At 38.5% G+C, this 18,879-nt stretch overlaps 1 protein-coding gene and 1 long non-coding RNA gene across 2 annotated transcripts in view; one reads left to right on the top strand and one right to left on the bottom strand.

The window, feature by feature from the left end:
• Positions 1-210: 210 nt before the first annotated feature.
• The window catches only part of LOC145445387 (antizyme inhibitor 2-like), a 79,525-nt gene continuing 60,856 nt past the window's right edge, over positions 211-18,879 (top strand). Inside the window, exons 1-3 of the mRNA XM_080323577.1 lie at positions 211-1,222; positions 1,737-1,910; positions 3,677-3,849. Of these exons, the coding sequence (XP_080179703.1) occupies positions 1,157-1,222; positions 1,737-1,910; positions 3,677-3,849 (413 nt within the window). The 5' untranslated portion in view covers positions 211-1,156. The remainder of the gene's footprint in view (positions 1,223-1,736; positions 1,911-3,676; positions 3,850-18,879) is intronic.
• LOC145445388 (uncharacterized) lies at positions 4,323-6,248 on the bottom strand. The gene is made up of 3 exons (XR_013916988.1): positions 6,045-6,248; positions 5,532-5,662; positions 4,323-4,516 (listed from the first exon to the last, which is right to left on the bottom strand). It is a non-coding gene; the product is annotated as an uncharacterized LOC145445388 (long non-coding RNA).

Raw genomic sequence — 18,879 nt, 5'->3', positions numbered from 1 at the left:
AGACCATCGCTTTTCCGAACCTTTCCGCCTAACGCTGTTCAACAGTTTCAGATAACAATTGCAACACCAATCGATGCTTGTCCTTCGCACAGCACTTTCGTCAAGTTTTGCCTCGTATAAGCTAATGAAAAAAGGCATTTCCGGATGCTTTAGTTGGTTTTATATGAGTTCACACTTAATGATTCTGTACTGGTGAGCTCTATATGTGTGGCGTCCAAGTCGCACTCTGTTCAACGACCGTGATATCGTGACCGTGCCTTGGCGGTAGATTGCATGGATTCACGCACGACAACATGCTTTGTTCTAACTCAGGATATAGGCATGTACCCCGTGTCTTTAAAATTCGTCGGTTAGAAAGGATTCGTATTTTCAAGAGACAGGGCAATGACCGACCAGAAGGTGTAATGGAAGAGTGTCTACTATACTCAAACACTATTTCTCCTTTATGCATATACTATTAGGCTGGTGATTCCCATAGCTTTCATACAGAATTTGAGTCAGTAAACGTCGCTTACTTTGAGTTATTCCTTCGTATTTGCATGAATCATGAAGTATATCTAGTGAGCAGCATTCTCAGCAACTGGCATAAATAATAATCCTTGACTCAAATCATCTTCTGAGTTTAGAAATGGGATAGCACCAAGTTTGAAAGTTTGAAATGGTGTAGCCTATACATATGCTTACATTGCGGTATTAATCTGTGTCTAAACATTAACACCAACGACTCAAACTAAAAAATGCTGAAATTCAATGGAAATCATAAAATTTGAGATGTCTAGATTTTCCCAGAGTGACTTTACAAATTTGCTCGACTCGTCCGGCGGCTAGACCTTAAAATAGTACTTCATTTCAGATTGTGTGAGATATAAAATATCATTTCAATTGATATGCATCGCTCTTATGCATTTAATTACAATAATTACTGAGGGTAGACTAGTAATGGTCTGAGACTGATCGTATCGATTTACTGTAAACTATTTTAATAAAATATTTGAATTAGTTTCGAATTAGCTCTACTTATAATCGAGATCGAGTAACAACAGACTATGAATTCATGTTACATTCCCCCCTCAGATCTGATAGAAAGTAACAGTCCCAGCATACATCATATATTTATATGATATTATTGTAAAGGAGAGGTAATCTGTCCAACGAAATGCAGTGCTATTCATCGGCGAAACAGGCGGCTAATGTGCTATCATCCTCGGTTAACGGACGTCGGGTAAGAATGTCGGTGAATATTCAATAGAAAATTTGCGACGATGGGTATGCAGACATTCAAAGCAGACTACCACAAACTACTGGATTATCAATATCTGCAACTAAGACGAAAACTACGCTCTTTCCAAACTAGAACTAGAACGAACGACCTTCAAAAACACGTAACTAACTAGATTCAACTCCGAAGCAACTCCGTAATTTATATTTTATCGGATTGGGACCCGTGTTCCACATGAATATCAGTACACGCTTGAAATGGGCGAGGTTTAAACCCAATTCTCACACAATAGAATCCCGGTATCACGATTCACCCCAACCGACGACGCGTGTTTTTTAGTTGTGTGGAAGCTAATTTTTTTATTATGCAATTAGAACTAGAACTAGAACTGCTCAAAAACAGTAATTAGTTGGCCGTTGACCGTCAACTAATTGGATTGGTACAGTTTGTAAAAATCTGATCCGACGCCACATAGCATTTCGGTGCCGATTAACTCTGCTAAGATCGATTCTGTTAGCTCTGGGATGACTCGTTCTGGATCTGCGATTTGAGTGAAACCGCCGCGCTGCTGAAGCAATGGTCGGAACGGATGCCGCGAATCCGACCATACTATGCGATGAAAGCCGGACCACACCCTCCGCTCATCAGATTCTTGCTCCTGCAAGGAGCTGGAGTCGATTGTGCAAGTCAGGTGAATGGATGAATAAATAAGCATACACTCGTAACGAAAAAGTGTGTATTCACACCCAAAAGGTGGTACATGATTACAGAACCTACAAACTAGGGATGGCGTGAACGTGAGGTTTCACGTTCGCGTTCTGTGTGTGAACCTCGGAAATTTAGAGGTTCACGTTCACAAACAAACCTTGGTAGGTTCTGCACTGTGGACCTTTTTCATATATTACAATTTTAACGTCGTTATAGCATCTTCGGTTGAAATTTATTGCATTTCAACTGCGGGCCACTCTGCATGACGTTGGGCCCATGCATACACCTTGCATGCACCTTGGCAATCTCTAAAGATTATATCTGCTTTGTTCCAAATGTTTGCTCGAAATATCCAGCTTTCTGTTTGTGAATATGTAGTGACTCTCTGCTGTGAGCTTGACCCGCAATCACACAACATCAAGAGCGAAATAAGCTACATATAGGTAGCCAGCGAATGATGCTTATTCAACCAATCAATGAAATTGTTATCGTTGTCTGATCTAAAAATTCTAACAATCGTACGGAGTCCAACTCGATTTCATATGTTTATTGTATCGTAAAAACCAAATCCGTGTGATTGGGGTGTTGGCTACTGCTTTATAGCTTGGGGGTAAAAACCGTTATACGCTATTCTCAATATCAACGTAGCAACCCTCAGACGCCGAATACATTGCCCGGTCGGGCCGAGACCGTTAACGCGTAAGCTTATATTCCCTTGCAAGTCCTCGTCAAAATTGTTGACAAAGTGACGGAATATATTGATTTTATGGGATTATTATCTCATTCGATTGCTCCAGTTGATACATTTGGCGACGTTTAAAACGTCAATATGCCCTTCAGCATTGCGGCAATATGTGACCCGAGTCATCGCAGGGTATCTTGTACCTCATATAGGCTATCGCTTCACAGAAATGTAGGATTGAAATTAGCAATATGTCGTCATGAGCTTCACGTTCGTGTTCACACAGAACCTGAAACTTTCAGAGGTTCACACCATCCCTACTACAAACTTATCGAAAAGAGTGTGTAGCCGTGTACCACCCATGATATACGGGTGTGAATATACACCCATGGCATTCGAAACCAAAACCTACCTCAGACTTATACCGCGATATAAATAGAGTACAACATTTTAATCCAAATTATGAACCGAGTCTGTGCAGGTCACAGTGGTTGTGGTGACAAATACAAACGTGTCATGTCATTTCTGAACATTTCCTGATATCTACGCTAATCGACAAATTCTAGTAGTAACATTTATCGTTAGAACAATCAATACCGCATTCCGTGACTCGCAATCTCTCATTTTACCTACGAGGAACCGCTAGATAATTTTCCAGCGATCTTGCGGTTTGATTCCTACCGATAAAGAATTTTTGTTGTTGAGTGGAATGGCCAATCCCATGAATAAAGTTTATGACAAGATTTATACATTGCGAGAATATGTAATTGGGTAGAGTAAGTAAGAGTGTTATAGCATTTTCATCATACTTCGACTGCTTAACGACGGTATGAGAATGAGACTATCTTCCGATTGAGAGTAATCACAGTGCGTTGTGGAAGTATAAGCCTTCCTGTTAGAGCAAATATGTCGATACAATAAAGTTAAATACGGTGCTATGTTTAATGACTCTTCCATTCAACATTACAACATGTGTAGATCAGTATTTCCCTATCGGTTGTACATGTACAATGTACATGATATCCTTGATATATGATTCAAACAACATATTTTAACGATCTGTTCAGAAAGAGATCGATATGGCGTTGGACATGGGTGCTAACCCAGACGACATTGTGTATTCAAATCCAAACAAGCAGACATCACATCTCTTGTATGCAAAAGATGAGAATATTAACGTGACTGTCTACGACAGTGAAGAAGAATTGCGAAAAATACATTCTCACCATCCAAAAGCGAGGTAAGCACAATATTATAGTATAACATCGTATGAGAATAATATATCCACTGTTTGTCGCATCGGTCCCAAATTTAGGTTGGTTCTAGACTTCTATACAAGTCATGTATCAAGAAAAATCATACACTGTAAAAAAAAACCTGGATTTGCCGCGAAATGTTTGGAAGCACGGTAGCCAGACATTTCGTGGTAATTTAACATTACCGTCAGTCAGTGTAAATTTAACTTACACTCGTCCGGTAATCTCACTTTACACGCCAGACTGTAATGTTCGAGTCACCTCCGGTATATCCAATCTACATTTTATCCTGTATATTTGCCACTCAGACTGTAATTTTACCGCCTACCTACATACATGCTGTCTGTGTAAATCAGGATTACATACCAGCTTGTAAATTCACGTACATCCCATACCTATCGCAAAGCAACCCGATGCCAAAATATCGCAATAGCTTCTTCACACCCCCAAAACGACATGGAACAAACTGTATATTCATTCATGATTCACGATGAGAAGATTATCGATGGAAAAGTATTGCTGCTGGAGGTTTAATTCTTCTTTAGGAGACATGCAGTAACACGAGTGGTCCCTCCCACCATTGGCCAAACTTCCAATTGTTTCTTTTTCTCGTCCTCATTCCTTCTGTGTAGCTAGTATCTTGCAGTTCCACTAAAAAGAATCCATGCGTAAGTCGCTATATTAAGCAAAGTTCCTAACCTAGACATGACATTATAAAGACTACTAAGACAAATAGGGTAACAAAAATATAACAATTTTTTAAGTACCGGTACTGGTACATTGTGTGGTGACGGCTCCGACTTTTACATAATATAGCAGAGATTCATGACTTACTTTATCAAATGCAGCGGGCAAGTTATAAATGATATTGCATCTTCGTGTGGCCAATTATTATTAGTCATGCACTTTATTACATGCTGTTATTTCTTGACCCCCGATCAGGATTGTCCATCGTATCGGTAGTGAAAATATATTGAAATCGCCCAAACGTACCATTAAAAAATTTCTTTCGTGAGGAGCACACGATTCTGATTCCTGCTTAGATTTAGAAGGGCGCTACTATATTAGAATCGAAAAATTAAGTTATGTTGAATTGCGTGGAGCGTGAAGAAAATTTCAAGAATAATTAGAATCTCTAGAAATTTGGGAGTGAATTGGTAATTTCAATTTGCATGTCAACGGAAGCTAACACATGCTAATTGAATTAGGTGTTGACGGTCACTCAAATTTCCATCTACGGCAGCAGGTTGCCAATCCTTGATCTAATAGTATACATATGGTATGTCTTACGCCAAGTTTGAATCCGTATTCCAGTCTTTAACATTTTTGACAAATTTCCCCAAACTTGTTTGAAAATAGCAAAAAAACATTGGACAGGACATCAATTTGTTTCAAGGTATGTTGCACTGAGACTAATCCTAATGCTGGTAGTGACTACAGAGAACAAGGCATCGTTCTGTACTGCCATGCTCAATTTGATCCGTTTAGGAATTGAATTGAATTAAATTGTGTTGATATAGGGTAGCTTAATTGAGGGCAAAACCGAGCAACCTATATTGCATGTAAGTCTGTCTTACGCAGTGCAGTTCACCAGCTATTAACAACAACTACCCAGCGCAACGAGCATTAGGATACTGCCAAAGCTATGAAGTAATGAATGACTTACACGTGGGAATTCCTCTAAATCTTCAAAGAATATCAAAAATTTGCTTAAATGAAGTTGAGCGCGACTGCTGGAGTTTGAATTTGGCGAGCTTTCTTGAATACGAAATAAGTTTCATCTTCAACAATTGTCTTCTGAAAATGGTTGCGAAACACATGTTTAGTTGGAATTCATACAGACATAGTCAATTTCTCGCGTTCCCCAGGTTGAGAACCACTGATCTTATGTATTGAAGCAAAAGGTTTCTCATTTGAGGTGGCATGTGTGCCAAACAAATCCAGCAGTGGATGGAAACATCTCTATGCTATGGCCCAAAAATGACATAAACATGCCAACAATTTCAACTACTCCGTGGCAGAGTATGTGGTGTCACAGGCCAGTATATAGGTCGACCAACATCCCAAAATAGAACAGAGAATGCTTCGAATGAAATATTTCAATCATGAAATCAAAGTCATCTCGGTGGTGTGCACAGTCGTAGATATTCACGGCAACGAATACTATGTAGCACCGTACCTTTTACGATGCGTATCCCAATCAGCATTCCTAGGAATCTTCAACGATCGTGTCCACTTTATTCAAGCACAACAAGCTTCGCTCCACCCTTTGCTCAAATCTCTATAATGGCCAGACGACGATACGACACTCTAACGATTTCGAAATAAGTGGTATTCATCCGCTGACATGCCACCAATAATATTTACTGGCCACTGCGTTATAGTGTTTTTTTCATACGGAAACATTTATCATTACATCTAGTCCAGAGGTCTCAAACTCAAATGTCCTCGCGGGCCAATTTCCTAGTTTTGATGACGCCGCGGGCCGCAGCATCAATAATAGAAATATTCAATGTATAATTTCCAAGTAGGCCTTATTTGACGGGAGCTTGCAGACGGGCATTCCACAAACATCGTGAAAATGTAATTTACTATTGTATTACTCACGCTTGACACGAAAAAAATCACATTTTCAAATATTTTAATAAAATTATTTTTATGCCGGGCATAATTTGTTAATACAATGAGTTATATAGACATCAGGCAAGAGGGTGCATCATGACATCGTCAAACTGTCGGTTTATAATATTGCAGCTACTGCACCTTTGACGTGCCACAATTTATGTAGAATATTTTGAAATCTACTGAAGATTGATCTGATATCAGAGCAGTTGAGCGGTGTAGCCTAATCCAGGTTTTGATATAGTCGTGATAAGTAGGCTGTTGTCACAGCCAATGCCCAAGTCAAATTAAATCGGCGTTAGATTTTGCCTCCTCGTGCTTCCAATAAGATTTCTCGTAGTCGTAGGTAGCCCCTGCTCATTTTATACACAATTTCTGATGGTACCTATATTAAAAGCAGAAAGCCCATTTCCATAAAATCTCGCATAGCGCGAATATACCATATTCCAGTTGAATAAATTGGCCAAAAATATGTTCCACGGCATATAGGCCTAATTCCACAGTGCATCTCGTACCCCCTGATGTGGTGCTTCGTACCCCGAAGGGGTCTACGGGCCCTGGTTAAGAACCCCTGTAATAGAAATGTCCAATCGCCGACGAATTGATTGGTGTTACAGTTGTGGAGCGTATACTACTATGCTACAATACTACCTATACTGCTAGCCAGATACCCTTACCCAACGCAGGTTACGACCTTTCGATATATTACTATTCGTCATGACAGTTTCATAGGTTGTTGCGTCCGTAGGATTACAGCAGTGGCGGCTCGTCCTATAGGGCAACTGGGGCATTGCCCCACCTAATATTCTGTTCAATAACAATTCTTTACCATTTATAGACGCACACCAATCTATATATACCGAAATCACAGCGAAAATCGTATTCTTATTGTCTTTTCGCTTGTAAATGCCCATATATAGCGAAGTCTCTGCGAAAATCGAATTCTCTTCGTGTTTTCGCTTTGCGAATGTCTAGCCGGGGCATGCCCCGGTAGCGCTCATAACAAGCTTTCACTGTCTATTCTCTCAAAACCGCGCACAATAAAGAAACGGTGATTTACTCTCTCCTATTCGCAAAATGGCCGAGCAAGCGGGGCAAATATGCCTGGTCGCCCCTAATGTGTGATGTAACAATCGTATCTATATCTGAACTCGATTACCGTAATATGCGTTTAGTCGACCTTTGCTGGTATAGGTCGATTTTGATGGTGTTTCACTATAGATAACAGTAGTTAAGTAGATCGCTCGTGATTCGCACTTTTTTGCATGGGGTTCTTATGGGCGGGGTGGTGACGCGCCTGAAAACCGGGGGTGGTGATGCGCCTTTTTTGCTATAGGCTGCGGCGGTGATGCGCCATGTGTTCTTATGGATGCGGTCGTGATTCGCCTTTTCGGGTATAGGCTGTGGCGGTGAGGTGCCTGAAAACCCGGGGTGGTGACTCGCCTTTTTTGCTATAGGCGGTGGCGGTGATGCGCCATGTATTCTTACGCGATATGTGGTGACTCGCCATGTGTTCTTATGGGTGCGGTCGTGATGCGCACTTTCAGACATCTCTCGCGTGGTGTTGAATAGTCACCAACAATAACCGCACAAACGGAAACGTGGCTTGTTGTGAGGATTAAGCAGTGCGACCTATATTTCGAATGACCTGCGCGCTGAATTGTTTCACGGCCAACCGCGTGCTACTATCGAATATTACACTAGACCAGTCAGTGCGAAATAGTTTGATCGTAAATTATGATATATGATGTCGTAGTTTAGTCGTGTCAAATGACCGATCGTGTTCTCTTTCCTCGCTATTGATTGCTACCTGAATAATACTTTCGGCTTATACGCTGTTTCGCGCCTACAAAATAGTCTGCTGTTCACAGTCACAACTTCATCGCGATAGCACAATTTTCACACCTCGATCAGTAGAACAACACCGCACTAACCCAGTTGTCGAATCACATAGGTCATACATTTTACGCGAAATGAAATATTGTATTGTGGTATACAAATATGCAAACTATTCTTTCAATTCAACAAGTCTAGTTAACGGATCGATTTTCAAGCTACCGACACAGTTTTTAACACGAGTGAGTTGATATTTCTTCCCGGGTACGAGCGAGGCTTTGTTCCATTGATCCAAAACCACCTCGCCAGTATCATCCTTCAATGTAAAACTGTATAATTTCAACTCCTTTCCGACACCCGAATTGACCATCTTCTCCTCTCGAGAAACACAAGTAGCGGCGATCGAGACGTATTCATCTTTATTTCCGTATACCGATTCACAGGTCAATAATGGGTATTCTTCAGTCGTATGTCTCGATTTTCCATGTAGAGTTACTGACGAAGCCCGACCAAGTAATACAGCGGGTTTTCCAGTAAATTTATCAATTTGAACCCAACCGGATTTGACCATGAGTTTTTTTCGTTTGGTGAATGCTTTCTCAATGTTCCCGAACAAATCACGATTGAAACACGTGAAAGATATCTCTTCGTTATTGCCATCGATGAATATACCTTTGAGATATTGGCTAACGCCACCTCTTTTGGGTGATGAGACGAATTTGACGCCGACGTGAAAATTTGAAGTTGCTCCGACTTGCATAGTGTTGACGCTGTTCGATGTCATATCGTTTGATAAAGTGTCAACTTGAAATGTAACTCACTACACAAATCGAGTTGAATCGTATTTGAATGTATTGATTCGACCCAACTCAAATCCTTTGACAAATCCTATTAACGCGATCTGCTGAATCGAACGTAACCTGAATATTACTGACGCCAACATTCACCCGCATCGGATCATTCACACATTCCACGCCGCTGTTTTAACACTTATAGAATCAATACCAACTATCTCTAACCCGATAATATTCAATCATTTTGGTAATTTGCCAACTTTAAATCCATTCGCGGGATGTACTGAAGGTAAATCCAAATAATCCAGAATGAAATATTTGGACTTTGACATTGCGTGAATTGAAATAGGTTTGACAAACATGACTACCAACTTTCACCAAGTCACATTTCAAGATTATACTTTGAAACAATCCTTGAAACTGACAACTCTATTCACGACTCCGTTTCCGTTTGTAAAATAGAGTTTCAGAAATACTATCACTATGACAACTCAACATTTTAACATCTCGCCATGCACAAACGAGTAAAATACAAAAACCTTGGTAAGTCAATCCGTTTGTAGTAACTCACCAAACCAAAACAAAAAGTGTCCGTATGAAAAGTAGACAAGACTACGCGAGTAATCACTACAACCCACAAACATACCAACTCAGTTGTATCCATATCCCATATTTTTTTTATTCAACTGTAAGATGAAGTAATTACTACTTGGTGCGCGGTTTGAGATTAACACATTACATTTGAGTATACGAGATTTGAATGTCTGACCAACGTAGTTGAGAATTCTTACAATCGAACGATGGTGTTATATTCAAAGTTATCATGCTGTGAACATAAGGATTGACGCATTGATTTGACATATGAGATTTGTAATAGTTGATCATTACTTGATTATTAAATTATGACATTATTAGACCAGGGTTGTGTTGAAGGTTATTACGATACCAACAAACTTTTCAGAAACATTGTTATTAACATATCGATTTGTAAAACTAGATTAACATGTCTGAAATGTTTTGGTTGGGAAGATTAAACCGTGTTCGTAAAAACCACGCAGCGTATTGTGGAAATCAGAAAATAATTTACAAATGTAATTGTCTCCAGTAACCAAGACTAAAGATGAAACAACAATTTTCTTTGTTGAACAATAACCGGTACAATACTTTATCGTCGTAATCTGCGGTGGGAATTGAAACACTTTCGCACATTTCCCGGTGTCAAGATACCACACTAGGTGAATTGACATATCGCCGCTTGATTAATGCTTAATCCGTTTGCGCCATTTCACACACTTTGATCATTACAAAAAACAAATTGGAATATGTTTGCTAGATGCATTCAATTCGGTTAGAAATGTCTGGTACACAACAATCGTAATATCAATGAAGTACTTGCTACACTGTAATTCACTTAACGTGTTTTGCATTGTTGTTCATTTGTAGTATTGATTGTTTTTGAACCCCCAAATAATAATTCCCCGACATGAAACCAAACCGTTGAAAGTCGTTACCATCACAACGAAACAATTTGTACGATGTTTGCTAAATGTATCCTATAGTTAGGTGTACTAGAATTATTTGTCTAACACATACACCGACAATGCAATCGAAAATTTTTCCGTTGTCATTGCTAGAGTAAATGTCATCACAATACTCTGTCACTAAAAGACGTTACTTGTATGTGATTGAATCCCTAACAATTATCTCACTAAACCGAACTCCAAAGAAATTTTACTCACTCGACGGATATGAAACAGCGTCGCTTAATCGGTCTATATCGTTTTTCTAAAGGTAAATCATATCCATCCAATAGAAAACAATTTTCACTAGCTTGGTAATGAAACCGAAGTCTTCAGTCGATATTTTGTTTGTGTCAAATACTTTGTAATAAACACATTTGAGTGGTTGAGCTTTACATCATCAAGCTGTCATCTGTAAATCGAGATTACATCCGACTTGTAACTCTATCGTTTAACTCCGAGTTGTATGCACAGTTTGATATTTTGGTCATTTAGTGATTGCTGAACATACCAAACGATGCACACCCACCGCCGAAATACTGCGTTGATCTTAATTTCCATCATCGTGATAATCGAAGTACATTTCTTTCGAATTCGTAACAACCGACTACGACATGATAAATTTTTGACAAGTTTACTTAGAAGGTTTGTTGCATATCGCGAAAAATAATATACCACTCATATTGATACTGTTACTTCATTGATCGATATTTTCAAACGAGTAAAATTTATTACTTGAGTTTCTCCGCTTAATGTAAATGTAAACTCAGTCGTCTTTTAACATCACAAATACATTGATAAAAAGTAGGCAATCAAACACAACACTTTGTACGACACTAATTATTGTTCCACACATCTCATTTCATACTAAGTGTATACGAAAGATATTCACGACACATGAAAATATTCGCTCATGCTACGAACATACGCAATGATTGGTGGTGCTTTCAAACTGTTTCGATATCACAAGAACTTTATTGTCTGAATGGGTGTTCATGTATCTTAATAATCAAATAGTTCAACACAGAACTAGTACTAACAGAAACATCAGAGAGTTGTTTACACAAAAGTTTGTATGTGTACAGTATGCGAATACCACGTGTAAGTCCAGCACAATTGCAGTATCCATCCGAGTTTAGTCAACACAAATTTATTACAACGGAGCCACGTAAACTTTCGTGAAAGAAAAGCATACTCACTTCCAGAGGGTTATGTCAACACCATAGCAGTAAATCAGCTACTCCAACAACAAAGTACATATGTTTCTAGCCACGATCCTTACATCTTTCACATAGATCAATCTAGTTTGCTAACGAAAAGTGCTGAGTCATCACATGATCGACCTCACAACAAAACAACTAGTAGATATTATCATTCAAAATATTCCTAACCCTTTACACACCAGTGACAAATCATACAACGAATATGTTTTGTGGGTCGAATTGTTGTTCAGTGTCAAGTCTACCTGTTGAAACGTACATTAAAACAGCGCAATTCAATTAAAACCACGAATCTATTTTCATTTCCTCACAAACTGTCACATACAGAAAAATAAATTTTATTCCGCCAAAACATACTTGTAACCAATCGCTTTCATTAAACACACAACACCATAAAAGTATTTACTTTCTACAACATAGACATTCCGATGTAGTCAAGAAATATTTTTATTAATCAAAATCATCGACTTCTGTTTACGGCGTTAGTGTGTGCATGTCATACATGTGGGATCCGTATTAAAATGGACACGACACGACTGAATGTAAGGAGGTAGAAGTCTATCGCATAGATTTACATGTGGTCTTCGCTGCGGTTTCAAAAAACGAATCATCTCTTTTGCATTGATCGAGACCGAGCAAGTTAGTTAATGGCCATGATTGTGTTTGTCATATGCGAATGATAGGGTTACTGTCAAATCTACATACAACAACCTTCTGGCACTCATAATAGCAATTTCATTCTCTCCCTTCGTAATTGTAGACTCACGACAAGTATATTGTACAACTCGACAGCTACGTTTAACAACACCAACGACACTAAACATACGATACCTACCCAAGTAAAATTACCATTTTCACCTGGAGGTCAGTCGTTACCTGAGTAAAAATACCATTATTCTTTGGAGATTTATCGTTTAATCAGAGTAACAAAACATTTTCACCTGGGGGTCTATCGTTTCCAAGAGTAACAAACCCCCCTTTCCTTTGGAAATCTATTTTTTCCCTGGGTAACGAACCTTTTTCACTTGGAAATATATATTTTTTCTCTGGATAACAAACCTTTATCACTTGGAAATATATTTTTTCCCTGAGCAACAAACCTTTTTCACTTGGGAATATATTTTTTCTCTGGATAACAAACCTTTTTCACTTGGAAATATATTTTTTCTCTGGGTAACAAACCTTTTTCACTTGGAAATATATTTTTATCCTACAGCAACAAACCATTTTCACATGGAAAACTACTTTTACCTAGAGTAACTAATCATTTTCTTTTGGAAATATATTTTCTCCCTGGGTAACAAACCCGTTTCGTTTGGAAAACTATCATTTACCTGAGTACCAATACCGTTTACACTTGGAAATCTATCTTTTCTCTGGGTAACAATACCATTTTCGTTTTGAAAACTGACAACCACACCCGACAATTTGATATTTTTGTATATTGTTACAACGGGCAGTGACAAAATATACACCAACAACGACTCCGATACATTTGTGCAATAGCATATTTACTTGTGTTGGTGCATCCCATCAAAATCATCGGTTACCCACATGCAATGTGCTCTTGTATATCGAAATGTATGTTTGGGAAATTGGACAATAGGTTTCGATAGGTCTGTGATGTCCGGGTTCGTGCTTTGGATTTTCCAGAGTCAAAATGTCTGAATAAAACACCTCCTCGACGATGGTTGGTATGTGGATAACGGTGTTCGGAAAACGGTTGGATTTATGTCACCCATCGCGATAACAATTCCAGGTCGAGTTTTCCCCGCATGTTTACTATATTGTGTCTTTATTGGTCATGTATGTCTCAACATTCAGTTTGAAATCGGAAACTCTGATAAAGTACGTAACCGGATCCGGATATCAACTCTGAATCGATAAACCAATGAACAATATTCAAAGTAAACATGTTACACCCTGTGTTTCCACGAAAAAATACCATCCAGACATACGTCGCGCTTGTTTGCCCACACCAGTATATGCGTAAATGGAGGTGTGTGACATTGCATGCAATGTGTTGGTATACAAACATCGATCCACAGACATTATCATAGCCGGTAGTTTTGATGTAGATCGAATGTCATCACACCCGATAACAATACCAATAAGCCACATTGCAATGCCTCTGAGTCAATCTGAAGCATAACATACAGACACACAAACATGGAACCGTAACATGGGTTATTCGCACGACGATGAAAGTGAACTATACAGCATATACCAATAGAGCGTTCACAGTCGAATATGCGAACCACGCACAATCACATACCCTGGTTTTTGTTGGATATGTACGAAACCAATAAATCGATACATTTCTGTTCCTTCTACGTCAATAATACAAGCGTCATTCCAATGCATCGCTCGAATGTAAGGTTCGTCGGGTGTAAAATCCATGTCAAATAACACCAAAGTGTGCTTTCCGTGTTTTATTATTTCCACCGACGCTTCTTGTCTGTGTCGTAACACTATGGTGCGGGGAGTTGAAAACGGTGGATTGTGAAACGGATTGACATGACCAACAGAATCGACGTCAATAACCTTGTGGTGATGACAGTTTCAAAATGATACCGATCTCCTGTGGCGATGACCGTTTCGAAATGTCGCCGGACGAACTGGACCCTTACGAAAGTGTGTTTTATGATTTCTATTGTGGTGTACGATTGCAGTCTTCATTCCACAGAAACACACCTTATTGGATCACAGTATCAGTCCGAGATTTGCACGATATTTATTTGGAGTCGTTATGTGGGAGTAGCGATATCCATGCATCGTGAATGAAAGACTGATCGCAATCATTTCGAGCACCCGTACTTCGATAGTTCACATTGGTCAAACGCTGCAGCAGAAAACTTCGGTGTCGACAACCCGACGGATATTGACCGATGTATCCAATTGATCTGGGTGGTCTGTCCGGAGATAGGGTCATGACTATCTTGTAATGTTACAACGCGATAACACCATCGAATAAATCAGTGAACGGTGTCGAGATATCGATGTCATAGCGCGGACTCAGAGTCATTGCAATGTGGCTTATTGGTATTGTTATCGGGTGTGATGACATTCGATCTACATCAAAACTACCGGCTATGATAATGTCTGTGGATCGATGTTTGTATACCAACACATTGCATGCAATGTCACACACCTCCATTTACGCATATACTGGTGTGGGCAAACAAGCGCGACGTATGTCTGGATGGTATTTTTTCGTGGAAACACAGGGTGTAACATGTTTACTTTGAATATTGTTCATTGGTTTATCGATTCAGAGTTGATATCCGGATCCGGTTACGTACTTTATCAGAGTTTCCGATTTCAAACTGAATGTTGAGACATACATGACCAATAAAGACACAATATAGTAAACATGCGGGGAAAACTCGACCTGGAATTGTTATCGCGATGGGTGACATAAATCCAACCGTTTTCCGAACACCGTTATCCACATACCAACCATCGTCGAGGAGGTGTTTTATTCAGACATTTTGACTCTGGAAAATCCAAAGCACGAACCCGGACATCACAGACCTATCGAAACCTATTGTCCAATTTCCCAAACATACATTTCGATATACAAGAGCACATTGCATGTGGGTAACCGATGATTTTGATGGGATGCACCAACACAAGTAAATATGCTATTGCACAAATGTATCGGAGTCGTTGTTGGTGTATATTTTGTCACTGCCCGTTGTAACAATATACAAAAATATCAAATTGTCGGGTGTGGTTGTCAGTTTTCAAAACGAAAATGGTATTGTTACCCAGAGAAAAGATAGATTTCCAAGTGTAAACGGTATTGGTACTCAGGTAAATGATAGTTTTCCAAACGAAACGGGTTTGTTACCCAGGGAGAAAATATATTTCCAAAAGAAAATGATTAGTTACTCTAGGTAAAAGTAGTTTTCCATGTGAAAATGGTTTGTTGCTGTAGGATAAAAATATATTTCCAAGTGAAAAAGGTTTGTTACCCAGAGAAAAAATATATTTCCAAGTGAAAAAGGTTTGTTATCCAGAGAAAAAATATATTCCCAAGTGAAAAAGGTTTGTTGCTCAGGGAAAAAATATATTTCCAAGTGATAAAGGTTTGTTATCCAGAGAAAAAATATATATTTCCAAGTGAAAAAGGTTCGTTACCCAGGGAAAAAATAGATTTCCAAAGGAAAGGGGGGTTTGTTACTCTTGGAAACGATAGACCCCCAGGTGAAAATGTTTTGTTACTCTGATTAAACGATAAATCTCCAAAGAATAATGGTATTTTTACTCAGGTAACGACTGACCTCCAGGTGAAAATGGTAATTTTACTTGGGTAGGTATCGTATGTTTAGTGTCGTTGGTGTTGTTAAACGTAGCTGTCGAGTTGTACAATATACTTGTCGTGAGTCTACAATTACGAAGGGAGAGAATGAAATTGCTATTATGAGTGCCAGAAGGTTGTTGTATGTAGATTTGACAGTAACCCTATCATTCGCATATGACAAACACAATCATGGCCATTAACTAACTTGCTCGGTCTCGATCAATGCAAAAGAGATGATTCGTTTTTTGAAACCGCAGCGAAGACCACATGTAAATCTATGCGATAGACTTCTACCTCCTTACATTCAGTCGTGTCGTGTCCATTTTAATACGGATCCCACATGTATGACATGCACACACTAACGCCGTAAACAGAAGTCGATGATTTTGATTAATAAAAATATTTCTTGACTACATCGGAATGTCTATGTTGTAGAAAGTAAATACTTTTATGGTGTTGTGTGTTTAATGAAAGCGATTGGTTACAAGTATGTTTTGGCGGAATAAAATTTATTTTTCTGTATGTGACAGTTTGTGAGGAAATGAAAATAGATTCGTGGTTTTAATTGAATTGCGCTGTTTTAATGTACGTTTCAACAGGTAGACTTGACACTGAACAACAATTCGACCCACAAAACATATTCGTTGTATGATTTGTCACTGGTGTGTAAAGGGTTAGGAATATTTTGAATGATAATATCTACTAGTTGTTTTGTTGTGAGGTCGATCATGTGATGACTCAGCACTTTTCGTTAGCAAACTAGATTGATCTATGTGAAAGATGTAAGGATCGTGGCTAGAAACATATGTACTTTGTTGTTGGAGTAGCTGATTTACTGCTATGGTGTTGACATAACCCTCTGGAAGTGAGTATGCTTTTCTTTCACGAAAGTTTACGTGGCTCCGTTGTAATAAATTTGTGTTGACTAAACTCGGATGGATACTGCAATTGTGCTGGACTTACACGTGGTATTCGCATACTGTACACATACAAACTTTTGTGTAAACAACTCTCTGATGTTTCTGTTAGTACTAGTTCTGTGTTGAACTATTTGATTATTAAGATACATGAACACCCATTCAGACAATAAAGTTCTTGTGATATCGAAACAGTTTGAAAGCACCACCAATCATTGCGTATGTTCGTAGCATGAGCGAATATTTTCATGTGTCGTGAATATCTTTCGTATACACTTAGTATGAAATGAGATGTGTGGAACAATAATTAGTGTCGTACAAAGTGTTGTGTTTGATTGCCTACTTTTTATCAATGTATTTGTGATGTTAAAAGACGACTGAGTTTACATTTACATTAAGCGGAGAAACTCAAGTAATAAATTTTACTCGTTTGAAAATATCGATCAATGAAGTAACAGTATCAATATGAGTGGTATATTATTTTTCGCGATATGCAACAAACCTTCTAAGTAAACTTGTCAAAAATTTATCATGTCGTAGTCGGTTGTTACGAATTCGAAAGAAATGTACTTCGATTATCACGATGATGGAAATTAAGATCAACGCAGTATTTCGGCGGTGGGTGTGCATCGTTTGGTATGTTCAGCAATCACTAAATGACCAAAATATCAAACTGTGCATACAACTCGGAGTTAAACGATAGAGTTACAAGTCGGATGTAATCTCGATTTACAGATGACAGCTTGATGATGTAAAGCTCAACCACTCAAATGTGTTTATTACAAAGTATTTGACACAAACAAAATATCGACTGAAGACTTCGGTTTCATTACCAAGCTAGTGAAAATTGTTTTCTATTGGATGGATATGATTTACCTTTAGAAAAACGATATAGACCGATTAAGCGACGCTGTTTCATATCCGTCGAGTGAGTAAAATTTCTTTGGAGTTCGGTTTAGTGAGATAATTGTTAGGGATTCAATCACATACAAGTAACGTCTTTTAGTGACAGAGTATTGTGATGACATTTACTCTAGCAATGACAACGGAAAAATTTTCGATTGCATTGTCGGTGTATGTGTTAGACAAATAATTCTAGTACACCTAACTATAGGATACATTTAGCAAACATCGTACAAATTGTTTCGTTGTGATGGTAACGACTTTCAACGGTTTGGTTTCATGTCGGGGAATTATTATTTGGGGGTTCAAAAACAATCAATACTACAAATGAACAACAATGCAAAACACGTTAAGTGAATTACAGTGTAGCAAGTACTTCATTGATATTACGATTGTTGTGTACTAGACATTTCTAACCGAATTGAATGCATCTAGCAAACATATTCCAATTTGTTTTTTGTAATGATCAAAGTGTGTGAAATGGCGCAAACGGATTAAGCATTAATCAAGCGGCGATATGTCAATTCACCTAGTGTGGTATCTTGACACCGGGAAATGTGCGAAAGTGTTTCAATTCCCACCGCAGATTACGACGATAAAGTATTGTACCGGTTATTGTTCAACAAAGAAAATTGTTGTTTCATCTTTAGTCTTGGTTACTGGAGACAATTACATTTGTAAATTATTTTCTGATTTCCACAATACGCTGCGTGGTTTTTACGAACACGGTTTAATCTTCCCAACCAAAACATTTCAGACATGTTAATCTAGTTTTACAAATCGATATGTTAATAACAATGTTTCTGAAAAGTTTGTTGGTATCGTAATAACCTTCAACACAACCCTGGTCTAATAATGTCATAATTTAATAATCAAGTAATGATCAACTATTACAA

Source organism: Botryllus schlosseri, chromosome 8, assembly GCF_051294905.1.
Source record: "Botryllus schlosseri isolate E-star chromosome 8, Bs_hap1, whole genome shotgun sequence".
NCBI classification, from domain to species: Eukaryota; Metazoa; Chordata; class Ascidiacea; order Stolidobranchia; family Styelidae; genus Botryllus; species Botryllus schlosseri.
Note: the sequence above shows the minus strand (reverse complement) of the source record. Positions and strands in the feature narration are given on the sequence as shown.